The sequence below is a fragment of the Ceratina calcarata genome, unplaced genomic scaffold, assembly GCF_001652005.2.
Source record: "Ceratina calcarata isolate Rehan_Ccalc_2016 unplaced genomic scaffold, ASM165200v1 scaffold43, whole genome shotgun sequence".
In the NCBI taxonomy this organism is placed as follows: Eukaryota; Metazoa; Arthropoda; class Insecta; order Hymenoptera; family Apidae; genus Ceratina; species Ceratina calcarata.
The window spans coordinates 731,186-750,147 of NW_017166721.1; the positions used below are offsets into that span (position 1 = coordinate 731,186).

At 48.4% G+C, this 18,962-nt stretch overlaps 1 protein-coding gene across 8 annotated transcripts in view; it reads left to right on the plus strand.

Moving 5' to 3' along the window:
- The window catches only part of msi (RNA-binding protein musashi), a 79,714-nt gene that overhangs the window by 24,795 nt on the left and 35,957 nt on the right, over positions 1-18,962 (plus strand). For 4 of the 8 annotated variants that reach the window (XM_018027703.2, XM_018027704.2, XM_018027702.2 and 1 more), the window contains one exon: positions 7,134-7,255. In XM_018027703.2, coding sequence (XP_017883192.1) covers positions 7,200-7,255 — 56 coding nt within the window. In that variant the 5' untranslated portion in view covers positions 7,134-7,199. Of the gene's footprint in view, positions 1-7,133; positions 7,256-13,676; positions 13,808-14,885; positions 16,610-18,962 lie in introns of those variants that run through there. The other 4 variants (XM_018027697.2, XM_026815128.1, XM_018027698.2 and 1 more) reach the window with 4 other exon arrangements.

Genomic DNA, 18,962 nt, shown 5'->3' on the forward strand with positions numbered 1-18,962 from the left:
AATTGATTTAAAATTTTGCAGCTAGCTTTTTAATAGTAATAGGAATCTATAATAACAAATACAACATGCTAGCATGATTTAAGTATGTAGCCTATGCATACTTAAAAGATCCGTCGACGATCCGAGGATTGAACATCGGACGAATTCGAACGTCTGGACGATCGATCTCTGCGCGATCGCGTAACACCGTACCATGGGATTAAATACTTTGGCCAGGATTCAAATCGTTGAATCTAATTTGGCCGAGATCTGGGCGTCTGCGATATCGCGTTTTCTCTCTCCTAGTAGGTACTCTTCGCGAGCGAACATTTTCGATAAATTACTCCTGGACGTCCTACGCGCGCGCAAACTTTGCTCGCCTTTCCTACGAGAAAACTTGGCTTTCAGAGAAGGAAGATATCCTATTCCGAAATCCTGTAGTTCGGACTAGAAATATTGTATAACGTCACTCGTTGCGTCGCGTCGCGTCGGTAAGAAGCAACCATAAATCTGCCCGGGAACTTGTTAGAAATCCGTTCAACTATTTTTCAACCACCGGACACGGTCCCGTCCCCCTTCGCCAGCGGACAAACAGAGAAAACATCCTCGTTTCCGCCCCCTCTTTTTTTTTGTTTCCTTCTTTTCGAAAAGAGAGCGTAAGGACTCGTTGACACGATTCAAAGTCTCGGCTGTGTATGAAATTAAGTGGTACGCGAAAGCATTCCAACGCTAGTTGGATGTCGGGGTCAAGAGGTTAAAGCTCGTGCTTACGGCACCCGTGGCCATACCTACGCGATGCGTCGAGTTTAAGCCCGGCTGAAACATTTACGCTAGTTCGAAGGTCTTTCTTCCTTTTCGAAAACGCGTCTCTCTTTCTCTGGAGATCTAATTAGAATCAAGTGGCCGCGGACATGTGACGAGCTTAAATCATTCATACCTCGCCAGCGCGATTGCTTTCGGGAGCGGAAATTGTTCCTCGCCCGGGAAGAGATAATTATTCGAGATACGCGTTTCTCGTACCTTTTTTTGTCATTCACTGACCCGTCCCCGTTGGTTCTCTCGTCGCGGCACGGGAATTACACACGACACAATTTTAATTTCATCAGACTAGTAGAATATTAACTATTATCGTACGTCTAATTAATCCCACGGCGTTTCTTAGAGATCGACCCTTGGGATGGGAGCGATCGATGAAGCGTGACCGTTGCCTCCTTCGTGATTTCTCGTGATTAGACCTGAATATGTAATTAACAGGTTCGTCTCGGGAGTGTCGTACGCCGCGCTGCGTCGGGATTTCATCGTTTCCCCTACGAATCTGATTAAATCGTCGACCAGCCAGTGATAATTAACACTTATGTACACTCGACGTTGCATTTTTCCGATACAATAATGCTTGTCGACTAAATTATTCCGTTCAGGCTACAAATTCCTAATCGTGTTCGATGGATATTTCCTTCCGCTAACGTCTATTCGTGTACATGTCGACGTCGACGTCCGATCGAACGAAACCACCGATAACGTTCTAGGCCTCGACGTAAACGCCATGTCAATTACTGATATCCGACGAAAGTCGTCGTTCCATCGCGGTCCCTCACCCGTTTAACGATCGCTCGGACCTTTAAACGCGAGTAAAGATCGCGAGCTTTTCCAAAGAAACGACGAAAGAAGAAAGAAACTCGCTTCTCGCTGTGAATTTCGAAAATAAGAACTCTAATCGCGGTTGGTAACGATTCAGGGAACCGCGATAAAAGCTAATTCAATTTACAGACGGAGCCAAAGGCTCGGGAAATCCATTAAGATATTCCACTTGACAGTTTTTCCTCTCCTAGAGATGTACAAGTAGATGTAGTTAAACGATTATCTCTTCGTTCGTTGGTGGGAAACTCGTGTTTTGCTTGTTAGATATTTTACCATCGCTTGGACGAGTACCTGTCAACGGTCGCATACGAAATCGCGAGATTGTTTAGCCCGAGTTAGAAGGTACGCGTGGCCCGTTGCATAAAACATGGAGCACGCGGTTCGTTTCGAATCAGATACGGTGATGTAAATAGTAAAAGGGGAATTTACGACTTCCTAGGCGAACCGGACAGAGAAAGTGGACGCGATTCGTAACTGGACGCGACGGCTTACCGTTTATAGTCAGCCGCTCCGGTGTTCTCGATTCGTTAATACTCTCGGACGTATCGTTCTCTTCCGGAATCGATCGCGTTTGCGCTGCGGCTATGGTTCCGCGAACAGTCGCAGATTTGACTTCTGCCCGAGACCGCGGACTCTGTTTACCTGTAAACGAGTCGGAATTTCGCGCGGCATATTTTATACGGTTGTTTTGTCCGGAAGGACGGACTTCGCACCGAAAATATTTCTACCGTTAGAAAAACGTCGCTGCTGGCGTCGGGCCAAATTTGTCGACCACCGGATATCGATAAAAACGAGACGAGCCTCGTCGAGCTTAAATCCGTTCGTATGCATGCTCTCGCCTATCGGCTGCGAACAGGTTAAACGCGAGAATTTATTTGTCCTTTCGCGACATTCTCATCTGCTTCGATAACGATTCCGAGCGTTTCTCTTATCGGAGCGGACACCGCCGGCTTCATTATTTAAAGGCCACTTTAACGGGTGATTAAAAGAGATCGGGGGAAAAAAACAAAACACGCGTTGCACGCTTTTCACGACGAGGGAGGGAGGAAAAATAGGTCGCTCAACGGTGTAACCCAGATTTCGAGTGCGCCACGCGAACCGGAAGACGAGCACTCACGAGATTCCCCCGTGCGATCTTTTCCGCCTTTTCTGTTCCCGCTTTTGACCTTTTTATACACTCGCCGCGTCGATTCGTTTGCGCGACAATCACCGACAACGTTTTTCAACCGTGAGTCGCGTCGTTCGATCGGTTCGTATATCCAGCAACGGAAATCATCAAAATTCAGTTCTGTCGCTAGCAGCGAAGACAAAAAATGGACCGCAAGGACATCGCTATGGACTTTATTAATTCTTAGTTTCCTGATTGGATTACCCTGGAATTAATTGGCGTGATTAAACGGTCGAACTTCGACGTCGCGTCTCTCTCTCTCTCTCTCTCGTGGTCTCCCTTCAAACTCGCGTAGATTTATTGGACCTCGAACTCCCACTGAAACGATGTTTTTTCAAAAGCAATGTGATCGCCTTTCCTTTTTTCTGGGCTGTACGATAAACGTCAAAGATCAGTTTCAACCGTATCGAACTGCAAAGCGAGAGGTACCGTGGCGAAGGTAAATCGTTTCGGAAAGATGACGTTTAGCACCCTAAACGGTAATTACAACGTCGATTAAATATCGATTATCGCCAACTAAATTGCCGGATGGTATGATTGCGTCGCGTGTCGCTAATTTTTGCACTGTCGGCTCGTTGCAATGCCAATTTTACCTTTTAAATTACGTTTTAATCGGAACATTGCCTCTCGCAGCGAATACGGTATTTATTTCGCGCGGAAGGTATGGTATCGGCGCGAGCGTAACTTAACTCGCGTTGCGCTTTGGCCAAGGGGTCGGAAGCTGGGTTGGAAGGTTACCAAGAGGGGTCCGGGAGTAGGAGAGGGGGTGGTCATCCTGGCGCCCGTGCAACCCCATTCGACGATCACGAGGAAACAAATATAAAGAGAAAGAAGCAGCCGGTGGATGCGACTAAATGAAAGGACGAATTTCCAAACGATCTTCGACAATTTTTTCACCAACTTTTTGGCATCTGCATATCTCGCGGGTAAATGTGATCGAAACGTAGAAAGAACTTTCCCACGTGTACGGGCAACAAACACCACAAACCGCGAACGCGGCGTGTAGATGTTTGCCAGAATCGACGGGAACTCGATTATGTAAATATTCTACGGCTTGCAACTACGGTATTATGACGCATTATTAATTAGGTTATTTAATGGAACATCCTTTGGAGATCGCGGCATCGATCGACGGTAATTAATTTTATTAAATTTCCATGGAAAAGCCGTCGCGGCGTTAAATCGAATCAACCATCGTTACCCGCGTAAACTTGTCTGTTCCATCGAACGACATACACCGTACATACGGTTATTAGCGTATCGCGATTCGTGTCCTCATAATCGATCTACGAACCAGTTTAAAAATAATCGAGCCGCTGCGAAAATATACCTTGCGTTAACGAAAGTTTGCCGAACCGCAAATTCGAATTGCTCGATGGACCGAAGTAATTTACCATTTTATATCGCGGTATTCATAGTGGGATTATTTCGTGTAATCTAGCGGCGTTAAAGAATCGACGACACAGCCGTTTGTCGTCGCCCAGGGAGCATTGCTCGTTTCTAAGCACCCTCGAACCGAACTAAGCGACAAGTGGCTCGTGATGGTCGTCATGGGAAGCTCGTATCCTCGCGGGATTCTCGATTCCGTTAAACGAGGTTCGTTTCTAGCGAGAATCGGAGTGAAATTTTATTCAAATTACGAACAAGAGACTGTGGTATCGTTCGAAAAGATTTAGGAAAACGGCTGGTAATCGGGAGATTCGAAGACTTTCATTCGGCTATTTTCACCTCCCGCGGATCTTCTATTTCGAACTGGGCCGATCAGATGTTTCATTTGGGTAGCTGCCAGTTTCTCTACGCCGCTATGTCTATAATAAGAATGGAATTATCAAGATGTTGCGGTACATTAACTCTCCGACGTAACGGTAGTTCTGGTCCGTCGACTCGTCTCTCGCTACCCTCTCTGCGATTCGATCGGCTTTTGTCATCGCGATTGCGTAAAAGATATATTCCACTTTACTTGCCAGTTAATACTCTGTATATGGGTCGCGCAGTCGTCGGGATTGAAATACGAATTTTCTGCCTGCGCACGTTTTTCACGAGGGTAGAAAAAGCGGAGATAGGAAGATTTAGATTATCCCCAATTAACCCGCGCTCCACGCGAGCTTGCGTCGTTCGTATTCGTTTCCTCGAGGATGTTGATAGCGCGATGAGTTACGAGGAACTTGAATTATATCGGAATCCGTCAGAGACGGAGCCGTCTGGAAACTTTTCGCCCCCTTTTCTTCGTCTCCTCCACTCGCTTCGACGAGGATTTCTTTTTTCGGTTAGTTAATATTTCCCATTTGGGAATAAAGGCTGGACTCTCTTTCGTCGCTCGTCCAATTTTCCAATGTATTTACATATTCGAATCGACGAGAGTCCCAAAGGAGACCGGACGATGATGCCTCCCCAATTAATTCGGAAGTCTCTCGCGTGGCTCAAAGCGATCGATGAACCGTGAACAGTGAACGAAAACAAAGAATCCTCCCTCGTTTCGGTGACGACTATCCTACGAAGATAATGCAGCGAATACGCGAATCACAGTCCTTATCAGCGACGCGCGAGCCGACAAACAATGGCGGCAGACAATGCCAGCGATCGATGACAACGAATTTCGTGGCTATCGCTTTCTCTATCCAGTCTAGCCACTCTCTCCGCTCGCCTCGGCTCGCTAATTATCGCCATCCATCGTTTTCGGTCCACCCACGTAAATTCTACCTTTTTAATCTTTTCGGTAGAACGATCTACCGTTTGATATACGATCTCCGCAGGGAGGGAGAAAGAGATATCCTCTAAATGATTCAACGTAGTAGAAGGATCGGGTCAAGAGGATGGATCTCGTCGCGATCGTTTCCAAGTACTCGCTAATCAAGGATTAATTCTCTCTCCAACGAAGACGATCCTTCTCCGGATGAAACGTCTCGCAGAACTCGAGTATGATCCGTTTGTTATGACGTAGAACCGAGTAATCCGACAAATAATTTTCTCATTAGCCGGTTAATTTGGATCGCGGTGAGAAACATTCCACATCTGGGCTGCGCGGAATTTGCATACCGCGGAAGATCCAAGCTCGAGGTTCTCGAGTTACGATTATGCAAAATGGTATAAGACTTAATAGAGGTTTTCTCGATACAGCGACGTAAAAGTGTTGGATGGCCGAGATCTCATTCCGATTTCATGGTGTACCATACACGATCGGTCTATTCGATGATCGTCGTGTCGAAATAGAATTCTCGTTACAATTTTAACGCGATATCGACCGGGTCCGAACGTAGAACAATAGACCGCGCACGAGAGCAGCCCCCGGAGCATTACCTAGAAAGCGGTTCCTCTCGCTAACAATTCTCTTTCCCTACCCGGTTCTCTCTTCCTTCCTTTTTCCTGCCGTATCAATCCGCTTCTCTTCTCCCGGAGTGCTACAATTTCCACGATTTTCTCTTCATTTTCTTCTGTTATCCACCGGCGATACTCCGATAGGTCATCCCGCGCGTCTTCTCGGTCATCGGATCCGTTAATCGAGCATAACGAAGCGATCCGTTCAACCCCTCGCGTTTATCCTGCTCGGCTGGGTTTTTGCACGCGACGTCCAGGCGCGATAACGACGTAGAAACGGGGGATGCTGCGCGAGCATAGTACACGCGTAACAACCCGGCTAGTCGGTTCGGTTGGTTAAAAGCGAGAAAAGCTACGAGTGCGTCGCGGCGCGAAACGAAGGAGGAGGAACGCGAGATAAAAACGGTCGTTGGTAAAAGAAAGGAGCGGAGTCGAGTGAGAAAGAGAGGGAAAAATAGAAGTAGGTGAGGAAGAAGACAGAGAAGCCGACCGATACGGAGGGAAAGGGAGAAACCGGGTGAAAGAGTCTGGGAGGAATCCATTAACGAGTGCCGTTTTCATACCTCTCCCATGCCTCCCCCTCTATCTTTCTCTCTCTCTCTCTCTCACTGTTCTCTGTTCAGTTACCAGCCAGCCCTTACCTCGTCACTCTTGCCGTATGAAAGAGCAGCTACCAGCACAATAGATCGTTCATTACCGATACCGGGTGCGACGCGGACCCAACCGAAAGTAGAAAGCCAGATAATAGTGCGAGAAAGGAAGAAGAGCGTCGAAGGCGCGCGCGAGTTCTCCGTTGCCGCTTCGAGTGCTAAATGGGAAAATATATCGCGGCGCGGCGACGACGACGTTCCTTCTAAGCACGCGTTCCTCGATTTCGCGTCCTCTTTTCCTCTCTCTCTCTCTCTCTCTCTCTCTCTTTTGTAGCTCTCCCTGTAACGAGCATCCGCGAAATTTTTCCTCGATAATTTCGCCGCCCGCGCTCGAGGAGATCGTCGAGGGTGGAGCTTAACGATTCGATCCCGTCTCGTTTCAGCTTGGCGTCACAGCAGCGAGGAGTCCCGGAAGTGACAGGACAGGGAGGGTGCAGCCGCGACCACCGATGGCGGCCGCGAGCTTTCCGCCAAACTTCTCGAACGTCGGCATATTGGAGAACTGGTAAGTGACCGTGTCGTATCTCGTCACGCTCCACGATTATTATTAGAAGCCTCTCTTAAAAGCTTCGTTAAGATCCCGGAAGTGCCTTGTCGCGAGACGCGAACGGAAATCCGTGCAGACGCCTTGGTACCTGCTTTTTACCTTTTTCTCAAGCTACGTTCGCCCGGTCGCCGAAATAGAATCGGGATATGTCATCGTACTCGGACTCGAATAACGAGTTTACTCGTCATGCGAGAACAGTCGATGTTATTTCGTTAACGGATAAATGTTACGAGTAACCGAAGCGATTGCACGCGTATGCGCAAACCTGTAGTGCCCCGTTGGAAGCTTCGTTGAAACTAATTGTAAGTAGATCGTAGTGCATGTTATTTGTGTTCTTATGACCGTCTACGAGGACGTAAATTCGCGTGAAATAACTGCTCGCTACGGTTCATGTGTTTCGTCGACGACGCGGCTAATTTTTATCCGCAAGCAAATTACAGTATCCCGGGGAAAGTGAAAGACGTACGAAGTACGAAGGCAGAGCATAAGATAGATCTACGATGGAAAAGGAAAAATTGAAATTGACGCGTTTAGGCGTGTAGTTCGTTTAGCGAGTAAAATCTGTCTTAAAGGCCGACTCGCGTGGCAGGAACGGGAAAGCGTCGGGAAAAGGCATAATGGGGTAAGGAAAGAGGCAGCGGGCCATTGTCGCGTGTAACGAAAAGCCCGAAATACGGTTCAAAGAAGACGGGGAATACGCATTTGGAGCACGGTAATTGGCGCGCGGTGAATTTCGGCCAGGTTGCGGTTCACCCGCAGCTCTTTTCTCCTAACCGAGAATCCACGCGGCGCGGTGCAATTTCGCGATAGGCGCTGCTTCTAATTTCGAGCGGAAAACTTTTGGCAGGAATTGTTAAACGAACTTTTTACGAATCTCGAGAACGACGATGATTCGTGGGGGTCGGGTTGACTCGACAGCGACGGAAGATAGTAAGAATCGTTGGCCGTTCCGAACTCGGCCCTGGGCGTGAAGAAGAGGACCGGGTTACTTAATCATTCTCTTTATGCTCGGACTCGTCGCTCGTCGGAATATCAATCATTCAGAAAGAGATTAATGATGTTCATCCCAAGGTAAACGGCGCGCTATCTGCTCCGATAATTCGGATCGAATTCGCAGACTCTATTGCAGCTATAATTCCTCGCTAAACGGATACGATAATGGTCCAATTAGCCGTTATTAAGCGGCGGACGCATCAACGCTCGGCCATTCGTTAGTCCGCGCGCAGCTGCGACTATTTCCGAGAGTTCGTTCGAATAGCAGGAAGAAGACGCGTTGTTACGTTTCGCGCTAAATTATTTCGCGAGTCGAGCCGAGTCAGGTGCATCGACGCCCACGCGGCGTAAATTCGGCAACTGGAATAACGTGGGTGGCGCTCGAAATTAGCTGACGTCCCTCGCCCAACGTGCCATTCGAGTTAGAGATTTTTCGTGCTAGACTTTTCGCGTTCCATCGCGCCGCTCTAGCGTTGCTCGTACTACGTCGGGGCGATTGAAACGGGCACGAATCGATACACACGCGGGCGGGCGGCGCGGCAGGGGAATTAACTGAGATTCTTCGAATCCTTTCGCGGAGTCTGCCTCTCGTCGAGTATTCTATTTGTACGCGAATATGATCGGTATTCCCACCCGACGCTACCATTATCGAGAATATTGCATGAGCGAGGATGCACTCGCGACCGTAATCCTTCGAAAGCGGCTTCGCGCTCTCAAATCGGGCGGCAGCGCGCTTCACAGAAGCGAGGAGCAGCGCCGGCTGCGTTTCCGTATTCAGAGTCCAAAATAAGTCGCGGCAATTATGAAACGATAGTTTAATGAGACGCGAATAGAACAGAGGAGATCCTCGAAAGAGAGATCGCAGTCTGGCGTGCCGCGATGGCGGGATCATTTTTCTAGCGATGAAATGAATGGCGGAGAGAGCGAACGAATGAAAGGAAAAAATTTCCGATAGTTGGTCGTCGCCGGCGCGCAGCCCCGCGTTTTAATTACACTTTGCTTTTTCGAATTTCGACGAAATACCCGAGGAGAAGCCTCGATTTCGCAATTTCCCGGCTCGCGCGTACCGTCGTCGGTAAGGAATAAAATAGAAGGGCTGGAATCCGTTGACCCAAAATATGTATCGATACAGCACCGACACACACACACACCCCCGCCCGAAAGATTTCTCGATAAACCCGTAACGCGTATCGAACTACATTTTATACAGGTATCTCCGGTGAGTATTTTGCGTTACGTGTATCGTAACTAATATGCGACGTAGCTTGCAACACGGGAAAAATTCCCGAGCGAATATTTCGGAGCGCGGCTAGATAGCAGATAGGTGCTCGTAGTCGGACACTGCCCTCTGATACGCGACTATTAATACGAGTATTAATCGCACGCGCCAACTGCGCCGTGAATCTTTAGCTTTTATTTTGGTTTTCGAACGCGTTTTCGTAACCAGGATGCATCCGCTTCGATCTCCCCTTTTAAATTTAGAACCACGGCGCGATATTAGCTCGCGATAAACCCAGACAGACTTGCTATTTTTCAGCCACGCAACGCGGATATCGGCATAGGTTCCGGTAATGCTAATTATCCGTTCGCACGTGCCGCGAGCGCTTCGGCGAAAGGGAACTCGTTCCAATCGGGCATTCGGATGAATCGCGGGATAACCAAATTAATTACGTTGTATAATTGCGACGGGTAACGTCGGTAATAAACGAGTCGATGATCGATCACGGGCCGTTCCAGTTCTCTTGACACGAATACGGTCACGTGCGCTCTCTTGTCCCGTTTACCAATCGGAGAAAATTCATCGTTGCGAGGCGTCCTTCTCGAGTCGGCGCCACGCCGAACGTACAAAGTGCTGGTTCATGAAAAGGATGTTTAGTCCGGTGAAGAACGCGTCTCCCAGCGAAATGGGCCACTGTTTACGAAACCATGATTCTTCTGGTCCCGCGAGAGTTGTAAAAGTAGTTCGCGGACTCGTAACGGGCCGATTCTTTCCTCGTTGAAACGCGTTGCTCAGTACACATACACAGTCCGTGCCGCGATTTCAAACAAGAAAACAGTGGTCACTAAAATATTGAAGATGCGAGGTCTTCGCGTGCGTTAAGGATATTTTGAAAAATGAAACGGTCCAGAGAAGCGACGGTGAACTTTATTTTCGACGCTTCAGTTTCGTCGAGCGGAAAACAATTTCCAATCGTTTCCCTCTTTCGACTGGTTTAATCGAGCTCGTCGCACGAAACGCGTGGCTACGATAGCGCTAGAAATATTGCGTTTCAACCGAGCTGTTCGATCCTCGATTTGATCGATGCGAATCCAAGATTTACGATTTCGAAATAAATTTGTAAGGAAGCCGAACGTTCGATGTTTTAAAGGGGGTGAATTGTAAACGAGGAGCCAGAAGTCGACGAGCGCGATGTCCGCGTACGTCCTGGAACCATGCGACACGCTCGAATTAACGTTTGTACAGATGGCTTCCTTTCTCTCCGCGCGATCCTCGTTCCTCTCCGTTTACCGCGGAAATGCGAGTTTAAAGAGTGCATTCGTCCCATCGAGTTGACTATAAATAGGCGGCCGGCGGACGTTTCACCGATAACGCCACCTCTCGATGTCTCTGTCGCGTCGTTCGCGAGACCCATGCTACCACCTAATACGCTCGTCGTTTTCGAATAAATCGTTGAGAAAATGGTAAAGGAAGGAAGGTACGGGACGTTAGTCCCGGACGCGGGAGGAAATTGAATCAGTGCTCGCTTAAAAATACATACGTAGTAGGCAGCGGAGTATCAATCGTCCCGATTTAAACGCTTTTTATTTTATCGCTCTATCCTCGAATACGTCTCGAGCAACGTCGTCCAAGTTCATACTGTTACTGTTCGATCTTGACCGAGCACGAGCGCCTCTTTAATTCCGATTTTTCTCGGAACTCCGAGGCCTCGCCTCGATTCTTCGATCGGAATGACCCCAGGGCTGTCGATACTGGTTCCTGTGTCCGATAAGGGTAACGAAGACCCGTACTTTTGTCGTGCGAAGAGAATGCCACTCTCTCTCTCTCTCTCTCTCTCTCTCTCTCGTTTTCTTCTTACTCTCATTCCCCCGATCCATTCTTTCTTCGCTGCCTATTTCCTTTTCCTCTCTTCTCGTCTTTTGCCTACTCTCTTTTTCTCTGTCCGGGTCTCTCTATCATGTGCCTCCTAGAATCGATACGGTACCGAGTCCGAAACGGGGTTGGAGACTCGATGGTACGACAGGGTTTTGGTAACGATCTCGTCTCGCGATATACCTACCAGGATATTCGCAAGCTCCTTATCCAATGTGTTCGCCGTTGCGATTCGATTTCTAACCAATGTTCGCGCGTCGTTCTACCTCGAAACAAAAGTCGGGAAAGTCGCGATCGATTTTGGAGGCGTCGACGGTTTCTTATTTAGCCGGAAGAACCTCGGATGGAAACGAAACGTGAAACGTGGAACGACGAGCCGCGCGGTAGGGATGGAAATCGTTCTCGGGCACGCATATTCTCGTCACGATGTGCACCGGCTGGCACGGCGCGCCAGACACAACCCGTACTTTACTACTTACGGATCTATCCCTCCTTCTTTGCTTCTCGTTACCCTCCCCCGACACGCGTTTAACCCACTTACGATCATCGCGGAATACCAAATAAGCGAGTAATAATATGCATAGAAAAAATAGCAATTGAAACGTGCTCGTTCGTCCGATGGAATTTGTTAACTCGGCTGACTTTTTCCCTTAATACTTTAATCGCTGGTCATTGTGCGCGGCATTGTCTGCAACGTACAATTTCGAAGCAAACCGAGGCTTTGCTCTTATTTCGGCTTAATCTCGTTCCTCGGGCAAGAACAATGTCCGCCCGAGCCGCTGGAGAGCGAAATATGAGAAACGACGGATAAGATTTTCGAGTTCTCACAGCAATTACGGTCGATTGCTGTCTTTGGGACAAGTCCGTCGACGAGTTTCGTTAAATATCCGCGATTCTAACGAGAGCGGAACATTTTTTTCGCTCCGTTCCTTTGCGAACGATAACGGCGTTACTACAAGCTCCGCGGGATTAAGTTGTTACCTGAAACGTAATTGCGAAAAGTTCTCGCGATTGCTACTGTTATTGCAACCGATTTTCCCGACCCAAGCCCGTGGAAAATTGAACATCTCTAAATTATCCCCTCTTGATTTTTTTCTTCTTCAACGAGTATTATCTACGTTCGATGCAATTATCTCGAATACTTTCTTCTCGAGAAGTTCGCCTATCGCGCTTCTTTTTTTTTTCAACCGGGAAATATATTCCAGCGTTCGTCGCGTCGCGAGGAAACGCTGCCTGAAAGTTGTACGAGATGAAACACGATATTCCCCTTTTATGGGAGCCTGTAGTAGTCTCGAGGTTTACGTCGAACAATGTAATCCTGCATCGTGTTTCTTGGATGAATAACCTGTCTCGAGAGCACGGCTGGTTTTCTTCCTCGGAAAATCGGGTTAGCGGAGTGTATCTAGTAACTTATCCATTTTTCGTCGCGAAATATTCGACGCGCGTTCCAATGGCTCGGCTTTCGCACTCGTTTTCACGCTTCGGATACGTTCCTTCTCAACCTTATTTCCCCTTTCTTACTTTTCTCTTGGCCGAGCCGAAGGAGAAGCGCGCTGGTCGCGAAATTTATGGCAACGACGAATTTATAGCTTCAATTTCCGCGATATTTAAACCAGTCGTGTCCGAGCGAAACCCGGCCCGGGTTAATCGTTCCAACGACGTTCTTCGAACTCGTTCTTCGAGCCTTTGCAAATTATCCGTCGTACGAAGATTATGAAATAACGAAAAGACAAAGAGCGACGTTCGTTGATCGTTGCAACGCGCCTTGAAATTACATCGTACGTAAACGGACAGTTCGGCCGGCGAGTGTCGTGCCTGATACTGATAGGCCGACTACTAACATCGTAAGGGGACATTGTCGGAGTTAATTAGCGGTTGCGAATATGCAATCCACTCGATTAAACCCAAATTGACAGGACTAAGCGAACCGTGTTATCGCGATAAGGAATTCCATTTTTTACAGTGAATGGGTCGTCGGCGATATTTTTATCTCGTAAGAAAATATTAATTAATTCTCGTCGACTCTGTCCAAAATCGATCTGGAAAATCTTTTATCGCTGGTTCATCGAAATATTTCCGAGGAGAACCGTCGGATACCGCGATTCGAGGCTTTTAACGTCCTCCGGGTACGCCGTTCGAATCAATTAAAGTATACTTCGTTAGCCCGATATCCGCGACGTTATCTCCCGAAGGAGGGCGACGATTCTAACTAAGCGACGCGCACGAGTCGTGCAAATTCAATTTGCGTAATAAAATCGCGCGCGTCCGCCGATGCCTGACGGAAGGGAACCGAGCTGAAGGAGATAGGTTTCAACCGAGGGAGAAGCACTACGAGTATCGTTCCCTGGTTGAGGTTCGCGTTACCCGGACGAGGAAGTCCGAGACCCGGAGAGTGTTTCCTGCGTTTTGTGACTAGCCAGTCTTCGGTACGGTTTTGCTTATTGCTTGAATACTAGCTTTTTCGTCGGTATTAATCGCGGTTGTAACGCGATTATTTAAGATTCGAGTAATTGTAATGCGGTAAACGCGGTCTGCGGTATGGGAACGGTATCTACTTCGCGAGATTAAAGTCGCGGCGTAGACGCGCACCTACTTGCACGCCATTTACATATTGCTTGGTTAGTATCCGAACGTATTATTCGGATCGTATCGATACCCGTGATATTCGAATAGCGTCGATATCCGAATTGAATGAAAAACATCGACAGTGGGCGTGCAATACGAATCTTTGAAATGTTCCATGTACATTTTTTTCACGAATAACAGTGGACGAGGTTTTTCCACGTTCGCGAGCGTTTACCTTGGTCCGGAGCGAAGGAGAAAGGTGCACGCGCGTGATTCATCGTGGGACGATAAGGACCGCGGTCTTTTTGTTTCGTGTCAGCCGGCACATTTACCTTGGGTCGAGACACGCGCGTCCAGAATCTGGCCAGCGATTTGGAGGCCGGCCAGATCGTCTCGATCCTGACCTGCCCTCTTGGCGTTCCGTCGCGTCTCGCGAGTTTCGAGCGAGTCGCGAGAGACTGTGCGGTACAATAATGAAGCATTTTTAACGTGAATACGTTTTCAAGTTCGGTATGGATATTATTATACATAGATAGTATTCCAAAACTCGCGCTGTGTTCACAGGCAAATGGTACTATGGCCGGTATTCTAAGTCGTTGCTTATTCTTAAGATTGTCTTAAGCATTTGCTTAAGTCCCTGTTCCCTATACAAGAAAAGGACTGGAAATATGGGATAGACAGGGATATCAAATTATTAAGACGATCTTAAGAATAAGCAACGACTCTGAATACTGGCCTATGATCATTTTTGCTCTCGGTATATGAATTCAGAATTTTGCGAACAGGGATGATTATTTTATGTTTCTTCCTCTTGTCTGGGAGTCTATACTGTTTATTTGTATTCGTGTTGCGCGCTTGATTGACGGTCAATTGTAATTGTAAGAAATCTACCGTTCTGGACACATGGTCAAATCCGGTCGTGATCGGAGGTCATGTATTTGGAGTTAAGATTAATTATTAGGTAGTTCATTGACGTATCTATATTCTTCTCGAAATTCTCTGATGTGTCATATAATTTCTTTATCTTTCATTGAATGGTACATACATGCAGTTGCGCAAACTTAATATCGACTCACAGTTTACGTTCGCGCTTGTTTCCTCATCGAGCCCACGTCTCTTTGTGTCAGCGCGCACGTGTCCGGTGTACGCCTCGCTGTTAGCATTCTCGGTTTCTTCTTGCGAAAAACTCGCATGAACAATGCTTCCGGAAAAAGTATCTTCGAAGAACGAAACTCGAGGCTCGGTACAATTCGTTTAGAACGTAGCTAGGATGCATAATAAGGATGTACGAAGTAAGCATGGTACTAAACGAAAAACGTCGTCAATCGAAATCTGCATGTTGTCTCCGACAATATACCTAATTCATTGTGAAGACCCAAAGGCTCTCAGCTCGTGAAGTGGTCCACGAGAAAGGGTTCGGAAACGAGAAAAACACGGATTTCCTTGCTAGCGAAAATAAGTACTGTCGCGTATTAACATCGATTTATTATTCTAGTTATCTGGTTTTTGTTGCGAAGTCTGTTGAAATCGAACGAGCCGGTGACGTCGAGAGATACGTCGCATCGTCGGGATACGCGCATTTACTGTGACGTACGAGTACGGCCGGCCTGAAAACCGGTTTCTCTGCTTGTTCGCGTTTAGATTATCAACGAGTACTTAAATTGCAATGATAGAACTCTTTCGGTCAGGCATAAGATCTACGCCGGAGAACAGCAGGGGACATTCGGAATGTACGATGACACAAGAATTTGCAACGATCAGATCTGAGATTTTCATGGGAACAGCTTGCAAAATGCATCTTGGTGTTCGGTCGGGGGGTAAACCGGAGTCTATCATTCTTAAACACGGATGCACTCGCACAATCACACTGTGTTGTGCGTGTGCGTGCACCCGTTTTCGTAGTACGCACCACGGCCACGTTCGCATAGGGGTGCGCTCGCTTCTCCCCTCAGGTGTCCCAACCTAACCTACCCCTACTTCGGTTGGTATCCCTCGGTTCGGCCAATCTGTGCCCCCCTCGTCCATCCCTTCCACGATCCAGGCTTCTCCCACGCCGTCGGGATCGAGGAGGCGAGCGTACAGCTGCCACACTGTGAACTGTGAAGTGCGAGAACTGGAGAGACGCGCACCGACGCCGCCGCCGTTTGCCGTCTAACCGGCCGTTTCGTTAACCTACAATTCTAAACAGAGCGAGAAAGGAACACGAGGGTGAACTGCAAGAGGAGGAGGTTCGCTGTGAGACGAACAGAGTGGTCGTTCGCGTGCGAATATCGTGTGTGGTGTCCAAGTCGTAAGCCGGTCCTGCTGTCATCAAACGGCGTCCCGTTTCCTTTCTACAACAGCGGGCCCTTTGTTCGAAACGGTTTGCCAGGGATCGGCACGAGGTACCACGCTCGTTCAGTCGCCGTGTTCGTCCTCTTTGTTCCCGGTTTCGTTCTCAGCTCCGTTCGCGGGGTCGTTGTGGCCTTGAACTTGTGTGCCTACGTGTATGTACATCGCGTCGAGTGACAGTGTGTGGTTCGTTTAACCTGTGCGACGTCGCGAAGGTGAGAGACGCGAACAGCGTGGAGGAGAGAAAGCACAGGAGATTCAGGGTCCAGGGAGCGGCGATCCTGGAAACCGTGTCCGACCATGTTCCCGTACACGACCTTCCCGGCAGTAGGGTAAGCAACCGGTCCCCCTCGTTCATCCTCGCGGATTCGTTCGAGTTAGGTACCCACCCGTTTACGTTTATCTACGTTTTCCTTTCGAAAAATCTCGCTTGCCTTTGTGTCTGTGTACGTAACTTAGCTGCGAATGTTTCTCTCTCCTGCATCTTGTTGCTCTCGTTTGTTTTTCGTGGTGCCTCGACTGTCATGCTCGCTTCGGACCGCTTGATAACGAGCTTCTACTCGCGTGTGTCCGTACAGCGCCGGGTACGCGCGTGTACGTGCGTGTGGATACACGCTGGATGTGTACTATTTGATCTTGCGCCCGATGGGCGCCCATGCTTTATTTCGCGTAGAGAGAACCGGCCGGAGAGGAAAAAACGCGTGCAACTGGCTGAGCGACGTAGTATGTGCACACCCGTGTGTACGCGTGTTCGTTTCGCGTATTCCGAGGAGGGAGAAAGAGACAGGATTCCCTGCGCGTCTATCGTGCGGTGTGCACGGTAAAAGGAGAATTCAAGAGAGATAGAGAGAGAGAGAGAGAGAGAGAGAGGGGGGGAGAGGTATGCATGCACTCTCTCCTTTGGGGGGTACGCCCGAACTTGGAGCTCGACGCTTTGTCCTTTCCCCCTTTGTCTCCGTCTCGCTTCCCCCTCCATCTCTCTCTCTCTCTCTCTCTCTCTCTCTCTCTCTCTCAATGTGTATACACTGCGTGCAAACGTGTAGATACGCGCGCGCGTGTATCTACCTACGAACGAGGAGCCCTTGCCGACTGGTTTCAGAGAAATCAATCGCGTGCGAACGAGAATGGCTGCGAGAGACCGAGGGAGTCGAAAGTTGACAGAAAAGTTCACGCGACGTGGAGAAACGAAGGGAAAAGAACGTAGGTCGGATCGCCGGTTGAATTTTGCGAATCCGGAAGCTCACCCGGTCGTCCTGACAACGTAACACCGTGCCGTTGGCAAAGTGGAAAGGAAGGGTTGCCGCGGGACATAATATCGAATTGGTGCGGAAATAATTGCATCAGTTGTTTACGCGTGTATCGTAGTAAGAGCATCGGTGGTAGTAATTATATTTTTGCAGCGACATAATGGAACAGGGCTTTCCGTTGCTCTGTGTTGAGAGAGCGAATTTGCAGTGGCAACATTATTGGGTCCGTGGGAGGTTTAAACTCGGTCGTAGCGACGAAAAAACAGTCGGTCGCGTTGCCCAACCGGTAAGGCTGGCTGGGTTTCCTTTCGCGGCTTATGCGCGCCTCGAGACGAATTTACGCCTCGCGAGTCGAGACAGATCGGTAATTAAACCTTCTCGTTTCCTAACGAAATTGCTAAATAACACAGATTTCTACGGCCTTCCAAGATTTATTTTACGACGCGACCTCCTCGTCGGACGACAGACCGCGAAAGGATGTTTATCGTTACTTTTGTCGCGTGAGCCAAGTGTGCGCGTTACGCGTTTTTAAACGGCGCGTACATTTTATCGGAAAAACGAATGCTTGCCTTAAGCTGTGCCTCGTCATTTAAATCACGGGACCTGTGTGTAAGTACGTATCGCGAACTGTAAGCCTGAAGCGAACGCTTACTTCCGTGGCCACCTCGGGGCTATCGCCTCTTCGCGATTTCTGACAATCTTTTAACGTCGACGAGATTTCTCGAGACACAGTACTCGATTCGGATATTCTACATCCGCGCTCGTTCAAAGAGCAGACTGTGTCACTGCCTTTATATTTGTATACTCTCACCACCAATTGCATAAAACAGTCGAGCTTTGTTCGTTTATCGTCCTCGTGCATCCGATAGTATTCCTTGTCGCAGAACTTGCACGCAATTTGCACGGCGATCTAAAAATAACCGATTTTTTAAAACGTTCGCCCGTGGGGTAGTTTTTAATTTTCGCGAAGAAGGGAGAAAAGATTACGCGCGCTCCATGCTCGGTTAAAGTTTTAATTGAAACGCGAGCCTCGCTATTTTCTCCTATTGTACCCAACGGGTCGCAATCAGTTGTACGACGCGAAAGAAGGACGCCCGTACCCGCGTGCCACGCATTGAATTTAATTATCGAAATTTTCATCGTCGATGTAAAAGCACCGACAAAACAATATCTCGTCGGATGGACACAGTAAACAACGGCTATTTGTTGGCCGTGCGAGAGGCAAGGGGCGAAATTCATAGATGAGTTTTCCTCTATTTCGCCACATCCGCGCAAATGTTCCGGCGAATGAAAAAAATAATTTGGACGAGAGGCAGGACATGGTAATATGTAAAGAGTCCCGAAGATCGAGCGACGGGCAATTTTTCACTTTTCGGTCTGGCCAATCCGTAGACTGCAGACGCAATTTTTTGGCACAAGGCCCGCGATAAACGTGGAC